This window comes from Pyxicephalus adspersus, chromosome 2, assembly GCF_032062135.1.
Source record: "Pyxicephalus adspersus chromosome 2, UCB_Pads_2.0, whole genome shotgun sequence".
NCBI lineage: Eukaryota > Metazoa > Chordata > Amphibia > Anura > Pyxicephalidae > Pyxicephalus > Pyxicephalus adspersus.
Genome location: NC_092859.1, coordinates 109,936,019 through 109,957,404, shown reverse-complemented (window position 1 = coordinate 109,957,404; position 21,386 = coordinate 109,936,019). Strand labels below are relative to the sequence as shown.

At 37.7% G+C, this 21,386-nt stretch overlaps 3 protein-coding genes across 3 annotated transcripts in view; 1 reads left to right on the top strand and 2 right to left on the bottom strand.

The window, feature by feature from the left end:
* The window catches only part of ITIH2 (inter-alpha-trypsin inhibitor heavy chain 2), a gene marked incomplete in the record, with an annotated part of 23,900 nt that extends 21,783 nt beyond the window's left edge, over positions 1 to 2,117 (top strand). The window contains 2 exon segments of the mRNA XM_072401828.1: positions 707 to 818; positions 1,513 to 2,117. Coding sequence (XP_072257929.1) covers positions 707 to 818; positions 1,513 to 1,660 — 260 coding nt within the window.
* Positions 2,118 to 2,484: 367 nt separating this feature from the next.
* Positions 2,485 to 14,534, bottom strand: KIN (Kin17 DNA and RNA binding protein). Its single transcript, XM_072401829.1, is given in 13 exon segments — positions 2,485 to 2,764; positions 3,672 to 3,772; positions 4,661 to 4,757; positions 5,626 to 5,694; positions 7,248 to 7,298; positions 7,412 to 7,532; positions 8,616 to 8,673; positions 9,144 to 9,155; positions 9,220 to 9,413; positions 9,415 to 9,541; positions 10,210 to 10,253; positions 11,772 to 11,866; positions 14,384 to 14,534. Coding segments are annotated over 13 exon segments (1,146 nt in total). The 5' UTR covers positions 14,498 to 14,534; the 3' UTR covers positions 2,485 to 2,701.
* A 5,170-nt stretch (positions 14,535 to 19,704) lies between these two features.
* On the bottom strand, positions 19,705 to 20,271 carry LOC140322493 (uncharacterized). The gene has a single exon (XM_072399054.1). It carries the CDS (start codon positions 20,269 to 20,271, stop codon positions 19,705 to 19,707), a length of 567 nt encoding a protein of 188 aa, XP_072255155.1.
* Between the last annotated feature and the right edge of the window lie 1,115 nt (positions 20,272 to 21,386).

Genomic DNA, 21,386 nt, shown 5'->3' with positions numbered 1-21,386 from the left:
GGTTTCCACTAGGTTGACCCCCCCATCTGTTCATGTAACCATGGTCACTAAAAAAGGGGATTGGGACAATGGTAAATGATGAGATTTCCCCTTACCAAGGATTACTAAATGCTGTGTCTCCAGGACAAAAAATAAATCTTCCCAACACAACACAGCTTAAAAAATAACCCTAAAGGTATTCTACCAACGTAAACCACAAAGCAACTTCCTCCTTATAGATATTTCCAATTTATATCATACTTATATATTTGTACATTTGCAGTATTCCACCAGATAACTAATAGGATGTGGGAGACACAGGAGAGGAGGAAATAGAGAAAGAGAAAACTGTATATGGTATTAAATGAACATTGCACAAAGTAAAAAGTAGCAGCTATTAAAAACCTGCCTACAATTACATGTTACCTGGTTGCTTGCCTTTTGTTCCTAACACTGCAAAAAATCAATTACATCCAAAATTTAGCCAGGGAATCAACATTTTGGGAGGGAACCATGAACAATGACAACCTCCATATTTGCTAGTAAAAGTTTTGTGAATGCTAAACTTTTCACATGCATTTTTTCAGCATGGGTCTTTGCCACCGACTTGTATTATTTATTTATGGGGATGTAGAACAGAATGAAAAGAATATATTTTTATATATGCAGTATAATATATGCCTGCAATTGGAGTACAACTGCAAGTAACTTGTCTTCTACCCTCCAGGCCAGTTTATGAATGAACCAGAAGTTAGCGTCTATGATGTGCGAGCTGGTACTGATCCAGAGAAACCTATAGCCACCATGAATGTAAAAGGAAATAAGCTGACAGTAACAAGGTTGGTATATAATACAAAAAAGAAAATATAAATAATTTTATAGTGGCCTTTACATTCATTGTATACATTTATGGGAGCAAGACTTAGTTTTTTTAAACACAGTAAATTGGTTGACGGGCATTTTTTTTTTAATGGACCAACACCCTGATTATCCCAATTCATTTCTTTATATGTTAGAAGAATGGTTCTAATCAGAATCACAAGTAATATGACTTCCTATTTCATTACTGCCATTTTTAAAGTCAATAGGACAGACACATATCCAGTGGGAGTGCAGAATTGGGAAAAATAAAGCTTCTCATCAAAGTTTCTCTAGAACTCAGGCATTCACTCTCTGCTTCTTCCAAAAGCTATATATTATTCTATCTGTACTTTTAGATTATTGTCTAGTGGTGGAATTAACTTCCTAATACAAATTGCTGTTAAGAATAGGTAATTTATGCACCTTACCAAACTTGCTGATCATTTCCCAGACACATTGGATCAAAAAGGACGGAAAGAGCGAAATGCATCAAAAAACACACATGCTTATGTAATGTATTGTTTGTGTTGGTTTGTGGCAAACATTGTCCTGAAGGATGAGAATGAAGAGATGTATTCATTTTACTTACAGTTTGGCAGGAACTCATTTATGTCCATTGCTGAGCAATCCAGCACCTGTCTTATTTTAACTGTTGTCCTTTTATGCTTACAGGGGAGTGCAGAAAGAATACCAATCCAATAACGTGCAAGGCACTAAAGTCACCTGCTGGTTTGTACACAATAATGGCAAAGGATTCATTGATGGATATTACAGAGACTACATGGTACCTCAGCTATACAGCTTCCTAAAACACCCTTGAGGAGCCCAACACAAATACACAATAGCATGGGATACATGTGTTTTCAGTTACAATAAAAGATGAACATTGTGTTATTTTCTATTCCAAATTCCTATTTCTGGGATGTTGGATTCATAAATATAGTTGAAAATATATTGGAATATTGCACAGCTTATCAATAGGCATGTACTTCAATTGGGAAATACCTCATTAAATTAAGATAGCTAAGAATAGCGCCCTCAACTAAGAGCCTAAAGCACAGTGTTAAAAAAAAAAAATCAAATAAATGCCATTTTTATTTGCAAGCCTCCAATGAGTGTGAATAAACAAGTCTTAATTACAACCTCATAAAATCAAGCTGTATTATGTGTCAAACAGGATCACATGTATCCATTACTGCTTTATTTATGAACATGGTGTATAAAGTGGTTCAGTTATAATTCATGTAATACTGAAATAAAGTCACTGTGTGCTGCCATTTATTGTTTTCTGTTATTTATATTCTATTCTCTGTGACAAGTGGTCCAAAGAGAAAGGTTTGCATTGACCACCATCATGTCTATATTACTCCCATCACTAATGATTCAACTTACCTGTTCACATAAACCAAATGAAAACTCGCTCTCCCAACACACATCTATGGAAGAGCTTACACAGATACTAGGCCGTGTAGCAATTTTATGTACGAAAATGTACCAAGGATACAAGTGTATGGGTGTCTCTGGGAACCTTGATGTACTGAGGAACTAAAACATCCAACAGAGAGCTGATCTCTGCCATGTAGTTCTCTTTTCAGTGCGGAGTATGTCAAACATTTCACAATGAACACTAGAGATAGAGGTAAATTGTTTGGTATAAAGAAGTATTTTATTACAAGAATTTCCATAATGTAATTTATTGTATTAAGAAATATACTTCAATAATAAATGTAGAAACAAAAGGAAGATGTAAGCCGAGGCTAGGAGCCAATTTTCCAATGTGAATTATCAACAAACATATACAGTTCATAAAAAACCCTGACACAGTAGAGTTTTGTATCTTTTCAGCAGATTTACACAATAATCATGCCACCTTAGAAAAATCTTCATATGGCAGCCCTTCCACTTTACGACCTTTTAAGGGACCCTGTAAAATACACACGCATAAAAGGTTAAATTCAACAAATTATAAAATCTACACATAAATACATAAAAACACACTATGGTCAGCCAAAACGTTAAAACTATTTGCCTTTTATTGTGTAGTTCCCCTATTGTGCATAAAAACAGCTCCGACCTGATGAATGGACTCCTATGGTATCTGGCACCAAGATACAAGCAGCAGATGCTTTATGTCACTGTGTCGGCCAACCTGCCTTCTTCCCAAAGTGTATCCTGCTGCCTTCTTTTTCTAAGGTAAGTGACTAACACACACCTGGCCCGCCACATGATGCAAACGATAAAGTAATTTATCAGACCAGGCCACCTTTTTCCATAGTTCCATGGTCCATTTCCGATACTCATGTGCCCTATTGTAGGAGCTTTTGGTGGTGGACAAGAATTAGCATGCGCATACAAAACAATGTGGCATGCACTGTGTGTTTCTTTCACGGCCAACATTACATATTCATAGTAGTTTGTGCTACAGGAGCTCTCCTGTGGTATAGAACACAGGCAAGGCCAACATCTCTCCCCACCACACAGACACCAATCAATGAATCCTGGACCCCCTTACCCCGCCATGGGTACATTGGTATACCTTGGACCATTCTTGAAAGATACAAACCACTGCATATTGGGAAGACCCCACAAGAGCTGATGTTTTACAGGTACTCTGATCCTGTCTTCTGGCCATCACAGAATGGCCCTTATCAAAAATCATTACACTTGCCCATTGCTCCTGCTTCCAACACACCAGTTTCAGTAACCAAATGTTCACTTTCCACCTAAAATATCCCACCCATTGAAAGGAGTCATTGTAAGATAGTAAATAATATGCATTTCTCTATGTTTTTAATTTGTTTTTCTTTAAACATATATTTATATATACTTACAGAGTCGACAACTATAGTGGCAGAAAAGCTCTTCTCATTAATAGAATCCAGAACGCCGTAAGTTCCCTTGTAGCCACCATTTAAAACCAATACTTTCTTCCCTGTTAAAGGAAAAAAACATCAATGCTTTTGTTCATACCAGAACTACTAATAAAATGTCAATAGCAATAGAAAGAAAGCCTAAAACTGAATGTATTTTAAATTGTGATGCATTTACCCACTGACACAACCTTATAATATAAGGGAAAATCTTCCTTACAACTCAGCACTGCTACCAAATATTAGAATGCATATTAAACACTTCAGAACCATTGGACTGATAGAAAATATGTGAAGTAAGCCTGTAAATTTATAATATAATCAGTTTAGGACCCAGAGCACACCTTGTACATATCTGGGAACATTCCTGCTAAGTCCATAAGGCTAATCCGACCAACTGCAAATGAAAAGCTTTAGTAAAACAAATCACACAGGTCCCGAAAATGTTGTTTTTCACAAATAACTACTTCATTCTGTTAAAAAAAAAAAAAAAGGAAAGCGTGGTGCAAATGACAGCTGTTAATTAACCAAGGTTTTTTTTCCCCGTCTTCAGCTCCAGTGATTATAAAACCAAAAGCTGGGGATCTAATGCAGAATTGAAATGACTGTCAAATATGGACTTCTCCAAGACTGCTATTTGAATTTCATCCTTACTACCCAAAGCATCCACAATCATGAAAAGTAGTCATAAAGAGCTTACTATCTACAGTTAATGTTTCATCTAAACTGAGCATTGATTGGTTCATTGATAACATTGAGAAAGGACAGAAGGATAAATTATTAGTTCATGCTCATTGGAATTGGAATTTTTAGCGATCAAGGGCTGTAACATTTGTAAAAGTATATAGTGACTCATACCATAAAACAAACATAATTCTCTGGTACAATAACACAGGAGGTCTTCAGTACAGTAAGATCTCCGCAACAACTGTATTATATTAATGGTTTACCTGGTGCTGGGATAACAGTTTCTAGATGTGTCTGGTCAAGTTTCAGTTTATCTCCAGAATCAAGTTTCACAATTGCTGTGTATCTATCAACCACTTCCTAAAAAACCACATGGATAAATGTTTAGGCTGTAATTATACTTATTTTCAGACATTAATTTATCTAGAAAGTAGTGAATATACTGTACTGTACTTGAAATGTTTAAGGGAGACATGGAAAAATTTACTGAGATGTAAATTTTAAATTCTGCTTAAAAATTATAGTCATTTAGGTTATGTAACCATTTATGCAAAAAGTCACACAAAAGGTTAAGTTCTACAAAACAGACCCATGAATTACATTTTCAAGAACATATGAATCTGTTTAAACCAAAGAGACACAGAAAATGTATAAATCCAGACATGGTGATTCACTAGAGAAGGAAGCAAATTTTGATTTTTCTTCATAGTTATTTTCGTTAAGAATATATAGTATAATAGATGTTAAAAGTAGAAAAAGGAACAGGACTACAAAGTATGTGAGGTATAAAGTGGAGAACAAGAATAACATGGGGATCCGATTGGTGGAGTGTCTGAGGAACACAGAAATTCAGTGCACAACTCACCATGTACCTATTGCCAAAATACAAGACATGTGCATACTTTTAGTAAATATAATTACCTGGTACACAAAAAAATCCTGATTGCACAGTGAAATGCATCTTCCATGCCTTCTTACTGGCTTGTGAGGCACCATTCTACAGGATAGAGGGGGCTCATGATTGACTCTCTAAGCCCCAGTCACAAATTAAAGACTTTGGCTTGTTTGGCTTCTGGGGAATTTCACATTTAAAGATACACACCGTAACCTGGGGGGGGGGGGCTTTTACAAGTTAAAAGATGACACAATTATGCTTACGGATTTGAAAAAACTTATTAGGATACAATGTAAGTGTTCAGAATAGATAAAACATGAAACAAATACATACTTTTACTACTGCTTTTTTCTTATAATACTTCTCTCCCAACCTCTTTGTCACAATTTTTACAACAATATCCTACAGAATAGAGAACAAGAATAAATATTCATACACATTATTCATGTAAGTAGCCAATATATGTACTGATAGTATTCTGAATATCATTTACTTGGTGTAATGTGGCATTGTTTATATTTTTCTATAAATTTATGTTCACCCAAGATGTTCAGCCAAAGTCAATCACAGGTTAGGACAAATGATACCATTGCCAGTGAAGGTTGGCAATACACATACATTTTCAATCTCATAACTTAACTCTAAACGAACTGCGTCTGCTCAAAATCCAACATCATTGGTAAGAATAATTATAAAACTGAATACAAATATTACATATGTTTTCTGCATTTATTTATTAACATTTTTTGGCCATGGTACATTATACTTATACTTTTATTGCCCATGAAGACAATGGGCCTCATTTAATAAAGCTCGCAGACTGTAGAAGGTAGACCATCATTGGTGAACTTGGGTGATCCAGCAAACCTTGAATTGATTTCTTAAAATAAATTCCTATTTGGCAAATGTTTTCAATCCTTGACCAAATCCATCCAAAATGTTCTATATCTATATATTATACATGCTACTGTACAGTTATATTACATGTTTCACAATTTTTTAACAGATGTTTGTTTTTTTTATTTAACCCCCCTAGCGGTATTCCCGAGTGTGACTCGGGGTGGGAAAAATTGCAAAAAGAAGTTTATTATTAAATTTATTAAATGTTAAATATTGGACATATTTCGATGCAAAAAAATTGGAATGCTTTTTGCATGGAAATACAGGAAGAAATAGAACGCTAGGGGGGTTAATAAATAAGGCCTACAGTCTCTGCAACGGGAACCCCTCGACCACATTTTGCCTGCTCCTTTATTCAATGAAGATGGCACAAGAATCACTACCGTCTGCAACTAGAGGGAGGGTGTTATGTTATATTCTAGGTCATGTGACAGTGCTCCAACCACAGATAGAAGATCCCAGGTGCTCCAAAACCTGGAGTAATATTGTCACTGGCTTTGACAAAGGAATAAGGAAAGGGGATGGGGGCACATGCAAGGATAATATAAGGAAATCAGGGGAGGGCTGGTTGCACAGGGGCTTTCTGGGTCACTTTGTTCTGCATTGGCAAGCCATCAGTGTCATCCTAACACAAAGATCAACACTAAGGAAATATCAAGACTAAGGATAAGCAAATGTATCTCCACAATAGACAGTGACGTGGCATCACTTTTAAACAATATATGGGGAATTAGCTAATTTCATATAAGTAAGGATAATTCATGAACAAATCATAGAATAAAAGTTTTTTTTTGTAATTTGCATTAACACATTTGATCATACTGAAAACTCTAAACCATTTAACAATTACAAATAATTGGTAAACAATTCAGTTACAATACTAACAAAGATTTGCAGAATCCTTTGCTCATAAGGCCACATACAGTACATCTTACATGCAGATGTATGGCTGTACAACAAATTATAAATAGACTGTATTAGTGTAGTGTACTGTTATTTGTGGTCTACAATAAAACTTTGCAGATTTATTAATTTGTTGAGTCACGTTTACTCACAGGCTGCAACCAAAAGTCTGTTCTTTCTGTTTTCTTTTTCTGCTCTTCCATCTAAAAGAAAGAAAAATGTAAAATATATATTGTAAATGATTTTTCTTACCTGGGGGAAAAAATAGTTTGCTACTTAAAGTATTTATAGACTGAAATGACTGAACATTCCCCACCTCCATTATTTCATCAAGGGCCGATTTCTTCTTCTTCTCTTTGGCTTGACTCTGTACTGGGTCTTTCCTTTTGACTGCTCCAGATGATGCAGTAGATTTCAGTGCATTTGCTGACAGAGAACTATATGAAGAAAATAGTGGATTTTAATGCATTTAATGCATTTTGGCATTGATATGCATCCAGTACATTGATTTTCACGAAGGCCACCAAAAATGAATGTTATTAAAATATGTGTAGCCATTTGCAAATATGTAAAATGCATCCCTACTGCTTTAATTGAGAATGCACTAAATTGTACTCTAAATCCTAACAACCCCCATTCCAAATGCTTCAAGTTTATGTCTTGCCCTTCCTGATTCCACCGTACCCCTTTATCGACGTGCTGAAGCTTTTTAATTTGTTTTACATGCTTTATTTTAGACCCAGCAATATAATTAAAAGGTCCATGTGTCTTTCTATGCAATGTAGGCAGAGCATGGCTTGTGGGAGAGACCCACAGGGTGACTTACATGCCTTCCGATAGAAAGACATCACATCACCCTACCTCACGACTCCTCAAGAACCTGATCCAAGCAGTAGGCTGGTTTTTGGGAGGAGTTATGAAAATATAAAACTACTTTGAATGGTGGATGTAAATCTGACAACCATCTATGACTGAAATCCAATAAATGAAAGTTGCAGTTCAGGGACAGTATGGCTGAAAAAGAAAGGGCTGGATGATGCTGGATATTCTCCAGCAGTTTAATAGGACAAACTATATCTGACTTGATGCAGCTTCTATTGCACACAATGAGAAACACATAATGTACAATAAAATCAGTGGACGTTTTTAGAACAGCAGAGGAGTCTGTACAACTCTAAGACCGAAGATAAGGCTGGAGTTTGGTCAAGGTGAATCAACGGCCATGGTATACCCAGTCAATAATTTTCATACTTTGCACTAATGGTATATGAGCTTTAAATGAAGGCCCCACTGACCTTTACCTGCAGGCATCATAAAGTAATAATTCCTCAAAACCTATAGTTTACTCAATGAGCAACGTAAGTCATTCAAATGGCTCTCAAGAGGACAGGTAGTCCTGTGACCCCCCCCTTCAGAGCCAAGACACTGCAGAACAGGTACGTGAGATACAAATAGGAAATGCTTCCTCTCCATGGATAACAAAATGTATATAAAGAACCAAAATCAGACTTTAACCTCACCTGGATTTTGAAGATGTTGCTCCTGATGTGCTTGCAGTTTTGCCGAGATTAAATACAACTTGATATAAAAAAAATAAAAAAAAGTGGAAAATCAAGGCTTTGACCTGTAGTGAAGCATAAAAAATAACGAAAGCACTAACACTACTAAATGTTGGGTCGACGAGTTGGGGTGTTTAACATCTCTGAAACTGTCTAGGAGATTTTTTCCACCTAGCCTATTTATAGCATTTTAGGAATTCTGCCATAACAAACATATTTAGGAACCATTCACCTAAAAACAGAAATCAAATAAGGAAACTGTAACTGAAGAAAACATTATTCAAAACAAATAAGAGTGTGTTGTGGTTTCGGTTTTTCAAGCAATGATACAGAACACATGACTGCTTATAATATACAGTATTACAACTATAACTTCCATAGTGCAGATCAGAAATATTAGCTCCTCCAAAGTTTGATGTCATGGGTAACAGAATGAAATTCCTAAAACAAGCAATAGCATAGATTGTACAAAAATACACAAAAACATACCTTTTTCTTCCTCTTTTTTTTTTTGTTTTGGGTCATTTTTGGGTATACATCCTCTTTAAAAAACAGTCTAGGCTACAGTTGTCTGAGCTCAGTCTACAGGACAGCCTACATGTCCATGAAATGGGTTGAATGAGCTGGCTGTCAATTAAATTGGGAGACCGAGGACATTTAGTGGTAGAAATGAAGTGCTCCAAGTCTTGGAACTTTGATTTGTATCTTCTTAACAATGTTAACCTATTTTAGTTAACAAACATGATTTAGAGAAAAAAAAATACCTGCTCTGCCCAGCCATTTTGTAAAGTCTGTCAGTGTCTCCCATTGTGTGGCATTCATGTGTACATGCTCTCGATGACTGATGTACTCATTGTAAACAATGTTATTGTGAACACGTTTAGTACCTGTGGAAGTTAAGAACAAAAATAAAAAATGATAAGCATACACAAGAAATGTAAGAATTTAATCTCATATTACACATAGCATTAATTAGTTTAAAATTCGAGTATAAGTGGGCTTCTGGAACCTGCTTTATGATATATAAGATACTTCCTCTACAAACACAAATCAAGTGTACAAGGAGGAAGAGCTACTTTAAAAGCAGTGGGAGGACGGGCAGCTTTACCTCCGATTCAGGATTTGCTGAGCGCAGGCAGGTGAAGCCTGAGCAGACCTCAGAAGCCCATGTATACCTAGACTTAAAAAAACACACATTGGTATAAAAAGTCCCTTTTTTTATTAGCAATATGAAAATTGAACTTTTGCCTGCAATTCAAACAATTGCAAACAGGCATAATTTTATTGCAAAAGAGACATACAAAGTCACTTTTGCAATAACTGATTCTTACATGGCTATCTGCAATCTTCTATACTGAGCTGCCCAGCCAATCAGCAGGGACCAAAATCAGAACCCAGATAAGGCGCAGGTAAAGCTTTTAATGCCAGGAGATCACAGATGTTGCATTGATAGAAGTTATATAAGTTCAGCTTTAAAGCCAGAATCATAATATTTTGCAGTAATGGAGTCGTCATCATCAGAAATACCAGATACAAAGCACAGAAAGCCACTCACCAAATCGCCTTCTCAGCAGCTCCAAAAATTCAGTACGGAATTCACTAAAAAAGAGAAATAAATCAATAAATGAATAAAAGTAGTTAAACATTCCTCCAATAAACAGAGGCAGAAACCTAATGTGTATTTGTAGTAATTTAACAATTTATATATTATGGGCAGCACAGTGGCTCAGAGGTAGCACTCTTGCCTTTGCAGTGCTAGGTCTCAGGTTTGAATCCTGGCCAGGGCACTATCTGCATGGAGTATGCTGGTTCTCCCTGTGTTTGTGTGGGTTTCCTCTGGGTACTCCGGTTTCCTCCCACATACCAAAAACATGCAATGAGGTTAATTGGCTACCCCCCAAAAAAGTTAACCTTAGACTACAATAACGAGATATGACTATGGTAGGGGCATTAGATTGTGAGGGGATTGTGTCCCCTTTGGGGTACAGTTAGTGTCATGACTATGGACTTTGTACAGCGGCTGGGTAATATGATGGCACTATACTGTATAATAATAATAATAATATTTAGCATCGGTCCAATATTTTCCAGGGAGAAATGAAGGAAGCCATGTCTCCCAACTCACATGAAATAGGGAAACACTCTGCTGCTCCATGTTTGAAAGAGTGTAAAAAGCACATAACACTCACTTATAAATATTCACATTCTACCAATACAATCTAAAGAAGGGCCATGAGACCACCCAATGTCCTAATTTTTATGTCTGATATTTATATGCACTATATTGACTTTGTGCTTTACAGCATAAGTTTACTTTATTAGCACGTCTAAGGGGGTGCCGAAGGGAATAGCAGCTGGAATCATTTCCAGCATAAATAAGAAATACAAGCCATGTATCATATTAGTGAAAAGGATTTGGATGGGGAGGGGGAAGAATCCTATTTTTTAAAGGCTGCCTGCTGGGAACATCTACCTGTCATAAAGACCAATGAGGAAAAGTTCAATATTTTGAAGTGTCACCAGAACAGGAAAAGAGTGAAAATATTCCTTTTAGGGACATTGATTCTGGGAAACTCCTCACTACTTTAGCCAACATTTAGACATTCTTTAACTTTGAAAGAATGTCCGGAGCCCTCTCAGGAAACAGAAGAGTCTGCAGACTTTATGGATTGTTGATCACTCACATCTGAAAACAGCTTGTGTATCAGCAGTGACCATGCCCTGCAATATCTTCTCATCCCAGGGTACTGCACACAGGTTACATGAGGACCACAGCATAGGAAGCTGAATTAGGTAGACTGCATTGGTTGTCTCCCAGGTATTTGTAGGTATTTGCAGGGAGAAATCTAGAACACGATCATTAAATGCTTTGTCACATTTTATTTTACAGGATGCCATAAGGTAATTCTGAGACTTACACATCATACCAAAGATAAAATATAATCATGACAATAATACCAACATTTATATTTCTCCTGCAGGACTCAAGCACTTGTGGGTTTTTGTAAACAAATATTGGTAAAAAAAAGACTAAAACCAGGGACCCCAGGGCAACAAGCCAGGAGTGCTGAAAACAAATTCAGCGCTGAACAAGAAATGATTATAAGAAATACTCACTCTGAAAAATAATCCATAAATTGCTGGGGATTCTCTGAGGCGAGGAGCAGCTGTCTCTGGTGGGACTCTGACATGCAGTGACATTTGAAGCCATTCTTCATGGAGATAAAAAACAAAAAAAGTGAATGCCAAATTAGGGGTCACAATTTATTAGATTATAAAGGAAAACAAAAAAAACTTTAAAATTCACATTGTTTTGCCATAACACCTAACTAAAAAACTGACCCACATCCACAACGACAAGGTGAGCTAACTATTATAAAAACGGTGAATACATAAGCAATGATGTGTAAAATAATAAATACGGACAAATGACAACACATATACAACCAGTGATCTGCTTCTGTTATTTATGAAAAACTAATGTGTTATCATTTAAAAGGATGAGATGGGTCACCTACAGATATACAGTGGGAAAGAAGTATTTGATCCCCTGCTGATTTTGTACGTCTGCTCTCTGACAAAGAAATGACCAGTCTATAATTAATGGTAGGTTTATTGTAGCTGTGAGAGACAAAATAACAACAAAAGAATCCTCCAATACCCAGTGCTTAAAAGTCAGAGCTTGATGTGCATGGTAATGAGTGAAATAAGTGTTTGATCCCCTATCAACCAATCTGAAGATTGGCTAGGCCACTCCAGGACCTTCATGTGCTTCTTCTTGAGCCACTCCTTTGTTGCCTTGGCCGTGTGTTTTGGGTCATTGTCATGCTGGAATACCCATTTTTTTTCAGATGAAGAAAATCGAGCACAGAGCAGTCATCAAATTACTTCACTTAAAGGGCCTAAACAGTAAGGAAATCCATAAAGAGATGCAAGTAGTGTTAAAAGATGATTCTCCTTCTTATTCCACTGTCAAAAGATGGGTTGTCGAGATCAAACAAGGTTGAAAAAGCCTTTGTCATAAAGAAAGGCCTGGAGCACCCAAAGTTGTCACAACCCAAGAAATGATTGACGGAATTCACAATATTGTCCTCCGAGACAGAGGACTGACCACCAGAAGCATTGCTAAGAGTGTGGGGATTTCAAATGAAAGAGTTTACCACATTCTTACTGAAGAATTCGGAATGAGGAAACTTTCTTCAAGATGGATTCCGAAACTTCTGACTCCTGAATGTGTGAGATGCTCCAAAGTCTTTCTTGAGCATTTCAACAAAAATGAGCAGCAATTTCTTGAGAAATTCATAGCAATGGATGAGACTTGATCCATAACTTTTATCCGGAGACAAAACAGCCGTCCCAACAATGGAAACACAAAGCTTCTCCTACCCCAAAGAAGGCAAGGATCACAAAGTACCCAATGAAGGCCATGGTTTTCTGGGATATTCATAGTGTAATGATGATTGACTTTCTTGAAATGGGTCAAATAATCACAGGGACTTGTTATTCCACATTACCCCCCCTAGCGTTCTAATTCTGTGCAAATTTCCCTGCAAAAAGTGTTCCTTTTTTTTGCATAGAAATTTACTTTTATTGTAGGCTGTAATTCTTAGGCATAACTCACCAAAAGGCAAAAAAAATATTAAAACATGCAATATAAGTGTACAGTAGCATATATAATATATATATATATATTATAGGAATATTTCTTTGTATTGGACTCAATACAGCTATTTTGTATTGAATTCAATAGAAAATTATTTGAATTTCCCGCCGCTAATTCTCGGCCACACCAACGCATGCACCGACGTCACCGTGAAACCCCGTATATGGAATCGACACTTCGCGTCTGGAGATCAGTGGAGCAGGACGCTGGGGAATGACAACAGAGCAAGGTAAATTGGGTTTTTTTTAGTTGAAAGTGACCCCGAGTGTGACTCAGGATTACCACTTTTTGAACGTAAAATCCACGCTGAGTCGGGATCACAGGGGGGTTAATAAGAAAGGTAAAGAAGGAATTGAAGGTGAAAGACGGGAAAGTTGACAAAAGGATTTTTGTTTCATCTGGACGATGTGCCAGCACACAAGTCAGCTGTTGCAATGGCCGCAATTCATGAATGTAGCTTTGAATTGTTAGAATCTTATTTGCCAGATATGGCCTCATTGGACTAATACCTATTTGGAATTTTAAAGAAATACCTAAAAGGGAAGAAATTTGATTCTGATGATGATGTCATCAATGTTGTTTAGGATTTCCTTGAGGGCCAAGATGTTGAGTTCTATAAAAGGGTATAAAGGCCTTAAAAGAAAGATCTGAAAGGTGCATTCATGGAGATTATAATGAAAATGTATAGAAAATAAAGTTCCTGACTTTTGTATTTATGGTTGAGGCTCATAATTGTCAAACAGCCTTTGTATAATGACTTTCCAGTTTTATGTCTCCCTTCTCTTATTTCCAGATGGGATTTTCCTGTAACCCACTTGCTGTCCTGAGTGACAACACTCATCTAATCAATCCATGTTGGTGCTGTGTTGTCACTCTACAACAAGATGTGTGCTAGGACTATAAATCCCCATAATTCCCCATTCACATGAGGTGTTCTGTAGTCCCTTCATACTTCCTGATACCACTGAATTCAATGATTCAAATGACCCCACAACACAATATGACCACAGGTCAGTGTACCCTGTCCTGTATACAGAGAAGTCCTGGACTCCACAGGTTTCCTCACCTCGTCCCGGCATTGTTTCTGACACATCTGGCAATACCATCGCAGCTTCTGCAGACCCTTCGATTTGATACGGTTGGCGATCGCCTTCGGGGTAAGAAAATCCGCCTTGCCCATCCTGACCACACTCTCTGCCGGTGCCCAGCACGCAGGAAGTTACGTAAGTGTTATTCATTAGCGTCACAGGGATTGGGTGGGCGAGCGAGTAAGAAGAACGTCACTTCCGCCACTATCAAATACGTGCGTGGCGGCCATTTTTGTAATGGGCAACACCAGAGCCAGGGTTGTGTGTATTAATTGAGAGTTAAAGGTGAATAAATTATATGGATGCATGACAGTGCTCTGTATATGTACAAGTACATACATGCGTTCAGCAGTTTCTCATGTATTAGCCATTATGGCTGACCAGACTCCACTATCCCTACTATGGAGGAACTGTACATTTTTCAGATTCAAGGTGCTTTATCTCTTTTTCCTGCTCAGTTCCCTCCTCTAAGTTGAATATATATTCATGTACAGAAAAAGAAAATGTAATATGCATCTTCTAAACATATGTACGTTGCACTAAAACTTTTATTCAGGTTATTTTTATTAATAAACAGTATAAAGCGCCAACATATTATGCAGTGCTGTACATTCCTTAGTCCACACAATCGCAGTGTGGCATTTGCCTACAAACTCTGAGCCAAGAAGAGTCCCTATGACTAAAAAGTGGGCAATATAAAGACCCCCATCCAAAATAAATCACAAATATTCTCCAGAAAGGGCTCCAGATTTGGTGCCATTGATTCTTCTACCTCAAAACTCAACAAAATCTTTATTGGAAAATGCATTGGATAATTTAACAGAGCCCAGTATATCATATATCGAAGAGAACACCCTAAATAATCTGGAGAAACCTAACAAAGCACAGGGGATAAAGCATACAGTATGCAGATACTAAAATCCCTAAACTTCATCCCTAAAATGTAAATCAATCATTGGACAAATGTGCTAAACTAACTGGAAATTATTATTTTACCAGATCATACCCTTATACCAGGGGTCGGCAAAGTTTTATGGCCACTAGGCCATTTATGGGGTGGGCAGGAGCACACTAGGCTGGACGCCCCCTGAAGTGAAATTCCTCTCCTCCGGAGCCGAGGGTTGCCGATCGGCATTAGACCAGATCAGTCAGGGGGCTTTAGGCCGGAACAAACTACCAGTTAGGCCGTATCTGACCTAAAGGCTGGAGTTTGCCGACCCCTGCCTTTTACCTTGAAATTGCAGCATAGTGGACCATGGAAGGTTTTAGCATTGCTTTCAACAGGCTTTTTAATGCATGTAGGTATTGTATCCACATTATGGGGTCCATTATCCACTATTTATCCCAAATGTATTGCCTAATACAGCTGAGCTGAAATGGAATAACAGACTATATATATAAAGTAGAACCTCAGTTGTCTGGCACCCACGGGGAATGGCTAATTCTGGTTAAGTCTAGTTTCCGGTTAACTGGGGTTACTCTGAAACTGAGGTTTCTCAGTCATTCAGCACTAGACTTGAATGGAGAGACTTGTCCCCACTCACCTCTAGTGCTGAATGGCTGAGAAAAGGGAAACCCTGATGACGCTTAAGCTGCTAATCACGAAGCAGAGCAATCAGCGGAGCTCTGCTCTGATCTCCTGACAGCTCCACTTTCTTGATTGCTCCTGCAGCCCTAGCGGAGCTGTGGTATGTGTTCTTTGTTGCAGTACACATGGTACAGCTCCACTAGGACTGCAGGAGCAATCAAGAAAGCGGAGCTGTCAGGTGCCAGTTATCCGAGTTTTCTGGTTATCTGAGTTCAAGATAACCAGGGTTCTACTGTATATGAAGAAAATCCATATTGAGATAAATATGGAGAAGGCAGCAATGTTGCTGATGAAGACAGTCTGTCTATGGCTGCATTACTTTCTAAATCATCCCTAGCAGGCATTGAGAAAAAAACCACAGTAAACTCAGGGTTCTTTATTATTTACTGAATGAGTAATTTAGAAAGACTGACACTTTGGATCACAATGACCCGCAGATGCAAAGCATTTTTGAGGAAAAGTTCATCAATGGCTTCTAATTTATTTCAGTATGAGATGTTTTAGTTGATCATAGTCCATGGAAGACACATGTAAACTTCCAGAGAGCCCATACATTTATTATAATTTACAACCACAATGATCAGTAAATAAAGTTGAGATCCAGAGGTTAGTGTCCCTTTTCCATCCGGTTAGTGAGGGTTGGCCTCACTAACCTGACCATTTTGGATGTTTGCTTTACACTGAAAGTGGTTGTCTTGAAATTTTGTAATTCACAAAAATCTACAACATTTTTAAATAATAATGATAGGTTATTGAAATTATCTATCATCTGTATTTTTTATTTTTGTGAACGGTAAAAAATCAGTCACATTCCCTTTTTTTATGTGGTCACCCTACTAGCAGCATATGAGGATATGGCATTTGGCTGTTTTCTGTAAAGACTCCCTGACAGACAGCAATGCTCATATAGTCTTTACCCTGGTGCTCAACTCTGACCCTCTCCCAGCTACTCAATGTTACTCATCCTTCCAGTTAGGATCCCTTCCCCAATATGACCCTAGAAACAGCACAAATTACCACTTTACAGAAAAAATTAATACGTTTATTTTGACATTTTTTGATACTTGATACAACTGTGTAAAGCATTGTTTGAGGCAAGAGATTTTTGGTATTGTGTGGCAATCAGGCTTCAGATTTACCAGAGTAATGTAATGTGTAATCTGGGAACTAGGGATCAGTGAGAATGCCTCTGGCATTCTCCTGAAAATTTCCTCGAACTTCCAATGATTCTGGCGAAGTTTTGGCACCAATTTTGCGAAACCATTGGAAGAGGAAATTAAAACAGAAGGATTCCCAGAGCTGCATTCAGCCCTGGGAATCTCGCTGATCCCTAGTTCCCTAGTTCTAAATATAGAAAAATATGTAACTCACTACTGACCATACCAGTTAAACATGAAAGTATATTTGGAATGTGCCTGAAGCCTGATTCAAGATCTTGTTTCAAGATTTTTCACATTACTCTGTTTAATTACCTCTAGTGCCCAGGGATCACAGAGGAGAGAGCTTGACCTCTCAGCGAATCAGAAGACCGTTTTCGCTTACAATTTTGGTAAGCGAGAAAGGCCCAATTCGCCGCGAGATCGAACCTAATACTCTCACTCGCTCATCCCTACTGGGAACCCACCCCAACCCAACATTACGTTCAGAAATAGGGGTTTCTGTTGGAGCTGAGTTCATTTGCATTCCAATGTGCAGAAGTGTAGTTTAAAGCAGATGAAACTGTACAATCAGGATGAGAATTTATTGCAGGACAGGTGATGTTCCTTCTGTAATAAAGCATACTTACCAGACTGTTAACAATCATTTTAAAAAGAAAACCATGTATATGTATAATGTATATCCATATAATGCCAGGATATGCCAGGTATCCTGGCACACCCCACAGCTGCCAGTACTGAATGGACTCATGATATACATTACTTCATCCTGGCCAATCAAAATGGTGTAAGATCAGAAACCCAAAAGAGGACCAGGTGAAGATGGTAGAATGGTGGAATGGGGACAGGTGAGTGTATTTTGAAAAATGTGATCAAGCAGGTAAGGTTATTTTCTTGCAATTAAAGGCCTGCCTGGTTTTAAATGTTCGGAATTAGTTCTGCTTTAAGTATCTACTTTTCATAAATTATATTCACCTCCAGGTTCCTGCGCCTGTTGTCCTGGAATGCACCCCCAGATCCCTGTAAAACATTAGTGCAGTAGTGGTCACTGACTGTGGCCAGACCTTTCCCACTCTGTGCCTTCTCTATGCATGTTACTGTAATAGGTACTTACCAATAGAGAGCCAATGAAAGTATGTAGAAAAATGGCAAAGCTAGCCATCACAAAATCTGGCTACTATGTAAATGGCCCCAGGGACGCTCTACATGACATCAGAAGCAATGTAACAATGAACAATGTCTATAAACCAGATTGCTTAATATTTTCCCCATCCTAGGGAGATGTCCGCAAACTTCTTAACCCACTGATAGGAAAATCCTCACAGTGCAGTGACACACACAGTAAAAACTTGGAGAAACTTTTTACCCTTCTTCACAAACGCAAAATAGGGGTTTAGGCTTGATTTAAACAACAAATACATTTCATAACATGTGCATCCAAAATATTTTATTTATGTCATAGTGACACCATGCAAATCACTAAGAACGGTAACACAAGTTTTATATTGTAAGCATTATACAGTATGAGATGTGTTTTCTGCCTTTTTTTCTAGCAGGTAAAGCATGGATTACCACAAGCATTAAAATACATTGTTTTTCAATTAATGGGAACCTGCATTGACAGTTTGCTGTCTAAAGAGAGTGTGTGTATAGCTGTAGAATTCTAAGAAGCACTCCAAGCACATGTACCAGTTAATTTATTTTCACTATTGTGCTTGATGTATAAATATTTAAAAAAAATGCATAAAAACATTAAAAAAACTGGGGTATTACTGTATACACAATTAGATGGTACATCCAGGTTTAGGTCATTGATCACATTATCTTATTTTGAACAATGAAGTTGAAGTGTGCTTACAAATCTACATAACTTCTCTTTCCTAAGGTGTATTTCAATGCATTACAACACAAGTGTCTGCCTTGTTGGGGTCCCATTTAAAATGAATGGAACCACATCAACCTATGTATGTGTGATACTGCATGTTGCAGTCACTTGCCCTTTTCACAAAAATCCAGAAATTTCTGCACGCAGTCCACTTAAAAGCACACATCCAGCAATGCATGTTAGTGACTCGATTTAGAGTGACATTAAGATTTATTAATGCATGTAATGTGCAATTCCATTTGCTGTGGTATTGCCTGTAGTTCGAAAACACATGCATTATCACAATGCACTGATGGGGACAAGACCTTACAGAATTATTGATAACTAAGATATCATTTCTCAATAAAGGCATGTAACATTTCATTACTTTGACAGTCATTAGTATGTAACATTTCATTTAGCACGAGAGCTATTATGCTATTGCCTAATAATGCTTTCAGGGTACATTCACTTGAGAGATTTTGTTTATTGATGAATCATAAAATAGCAGCTTTCCGCTCCTCAAGTTTGACATGGTTTTTAAGAAAGTTATTAATCACATGAAGAAACATGTCATACATCCATATGAGCGCACAGCTCCATTGATCAGCATGCAGCCACTAGCAGTATTCTCCATGATTTGGCCATCTGTATAATTGTACAACAAAATACAGAAACAGATAAAGTTCCTTAGGACATGGTAATTCCACGCTTCTTAATCATAACAGAGAGTGAATTTAGGGCTTCTTGTAGTCCATCACCAGAGATGGCAGAACATCCAAATATTTCCCAGGCATGTCCAGTCCACTTATCAAGCTCCAAATCCAGTGCCAGATCTGATGGTTTTTTCGTATCTTGCAGATCTTGTTTATTGGCAATTATAATAAATGGTACACCTTCCATGTCGGTCTCTCCTAAGATCATATGCAGAAGTTGTTTGGCATCTGTATGTTTTTCTGCATCCTTGCAGTCCACCACAAATATCATTCCTTGTGTGTTAGCAAAATAATGCTTGTAGAAAGGCCATGTTTGGGAGTTCAAGCTAATGTCCCACACAGTGAATGAAACTCCATTGATAGGCTCCAGGGTCTCTACATTGAATCCAACAGTGGAGATGGTGGTGACTTTCTCCCTTAACTTTAGCTGATAGAGGGTGGTGGTCTTACCAGAGCTGTAAAGGCCAAGCAGAAGAACACGAGCCCGCACAGGATACCATGCAGAAAGGCATATCTTCACTTTACTAATCAGACTGCCCATGATCAAATCCAATAAAACCAGAAAAATAACAGCAAACCAAATATTAAAGTTCCTTGTTTACAAAAATAAATGAATTATCCTGTTGATCCTGTGCGCTATGACGTGCAATATTACCTCAGAGACAAATGAACGGCAGCACAGCTCAGGTTAGACTGAATTAGAGTATTGTGTTTCTTTGCACAAACATTGCCCTTTTGAACATTACAATGCTGTTCTGCCAGTTTATAACTTTGCATGCACTTCCTATTGGTTGTCCTTCTTCATTGTATTTCTGGAATTGTATGAAGCTCAGGTTTCACAGTGTTAGTCTGTTTTGTGATACATTAAATGCTAGTTGTATTTTTAAAGTGGAGCCAAATCCCAAAAAATGCAACCTGGCAGGTTATGTTATTGCAGAAAGGACATTGCCTGTCCCCTCTGCAATAATTTCTTGCCTGATCCAAAATTTTGGGAAATTTCCAAATTATCCTGGCATAAGAAATATGGTTTTCATTAAGTGCACATATTTTAAGTACTATATATGTATGTATATATATATATATATTTATATAAATATATATATACATACTCACCATTTAGTATAAGAAGATCCCTTTAAGGTTTTAGGAGTTAATCAAACAGGAGACTGTTGTGTGCACTTTTTTATTGTGAATGATGTGTTTTGTTTAGCTAGCCAGTGTTAGTTTGATGGGTGTGAATACTGTAGGGAGGGATTCTGTTGATTGGGCTTTGTCATACATGTCCTGTGAAGGACAGCCCTGCACTCTTTCTATAGAGATCTAATTAGTATGTGATGTGTCAGGAGATTGAACCACCAAGGGCATAAATCTGGCTCCTGGTGTTAGAAGACCTAAAGTGGAACAAAACTAAACCAGAAAAAAAACGCACTTACCTTCCGCAGATCCCTTGATCCCTCTGGAGCTTTTCTGGATTGGGTCCCACACCATCCTGTCATCCTTTAGGCACTGCCATCTTCTTTCCTCTTCTTCCTACAGCTGCCTACAACACCTGATCTCGCACAGCGCTAGTGCGAGATTGGGTGACGTAGCCTGCTGTAATGGGGAAAAAACAGAGAACAGATCTCACTGCACATGTGTAAGATCGGTATCCCTTTT

Coding starts and splice junctions, on each gene's coding strand:
- LOC140322493 (XM_072399054.1), bottom strand. CDS start 20,271: ATGGGCAGTCTGATTAGTAAAGTGAAGATATGCCTTTCTGCATGGTAT.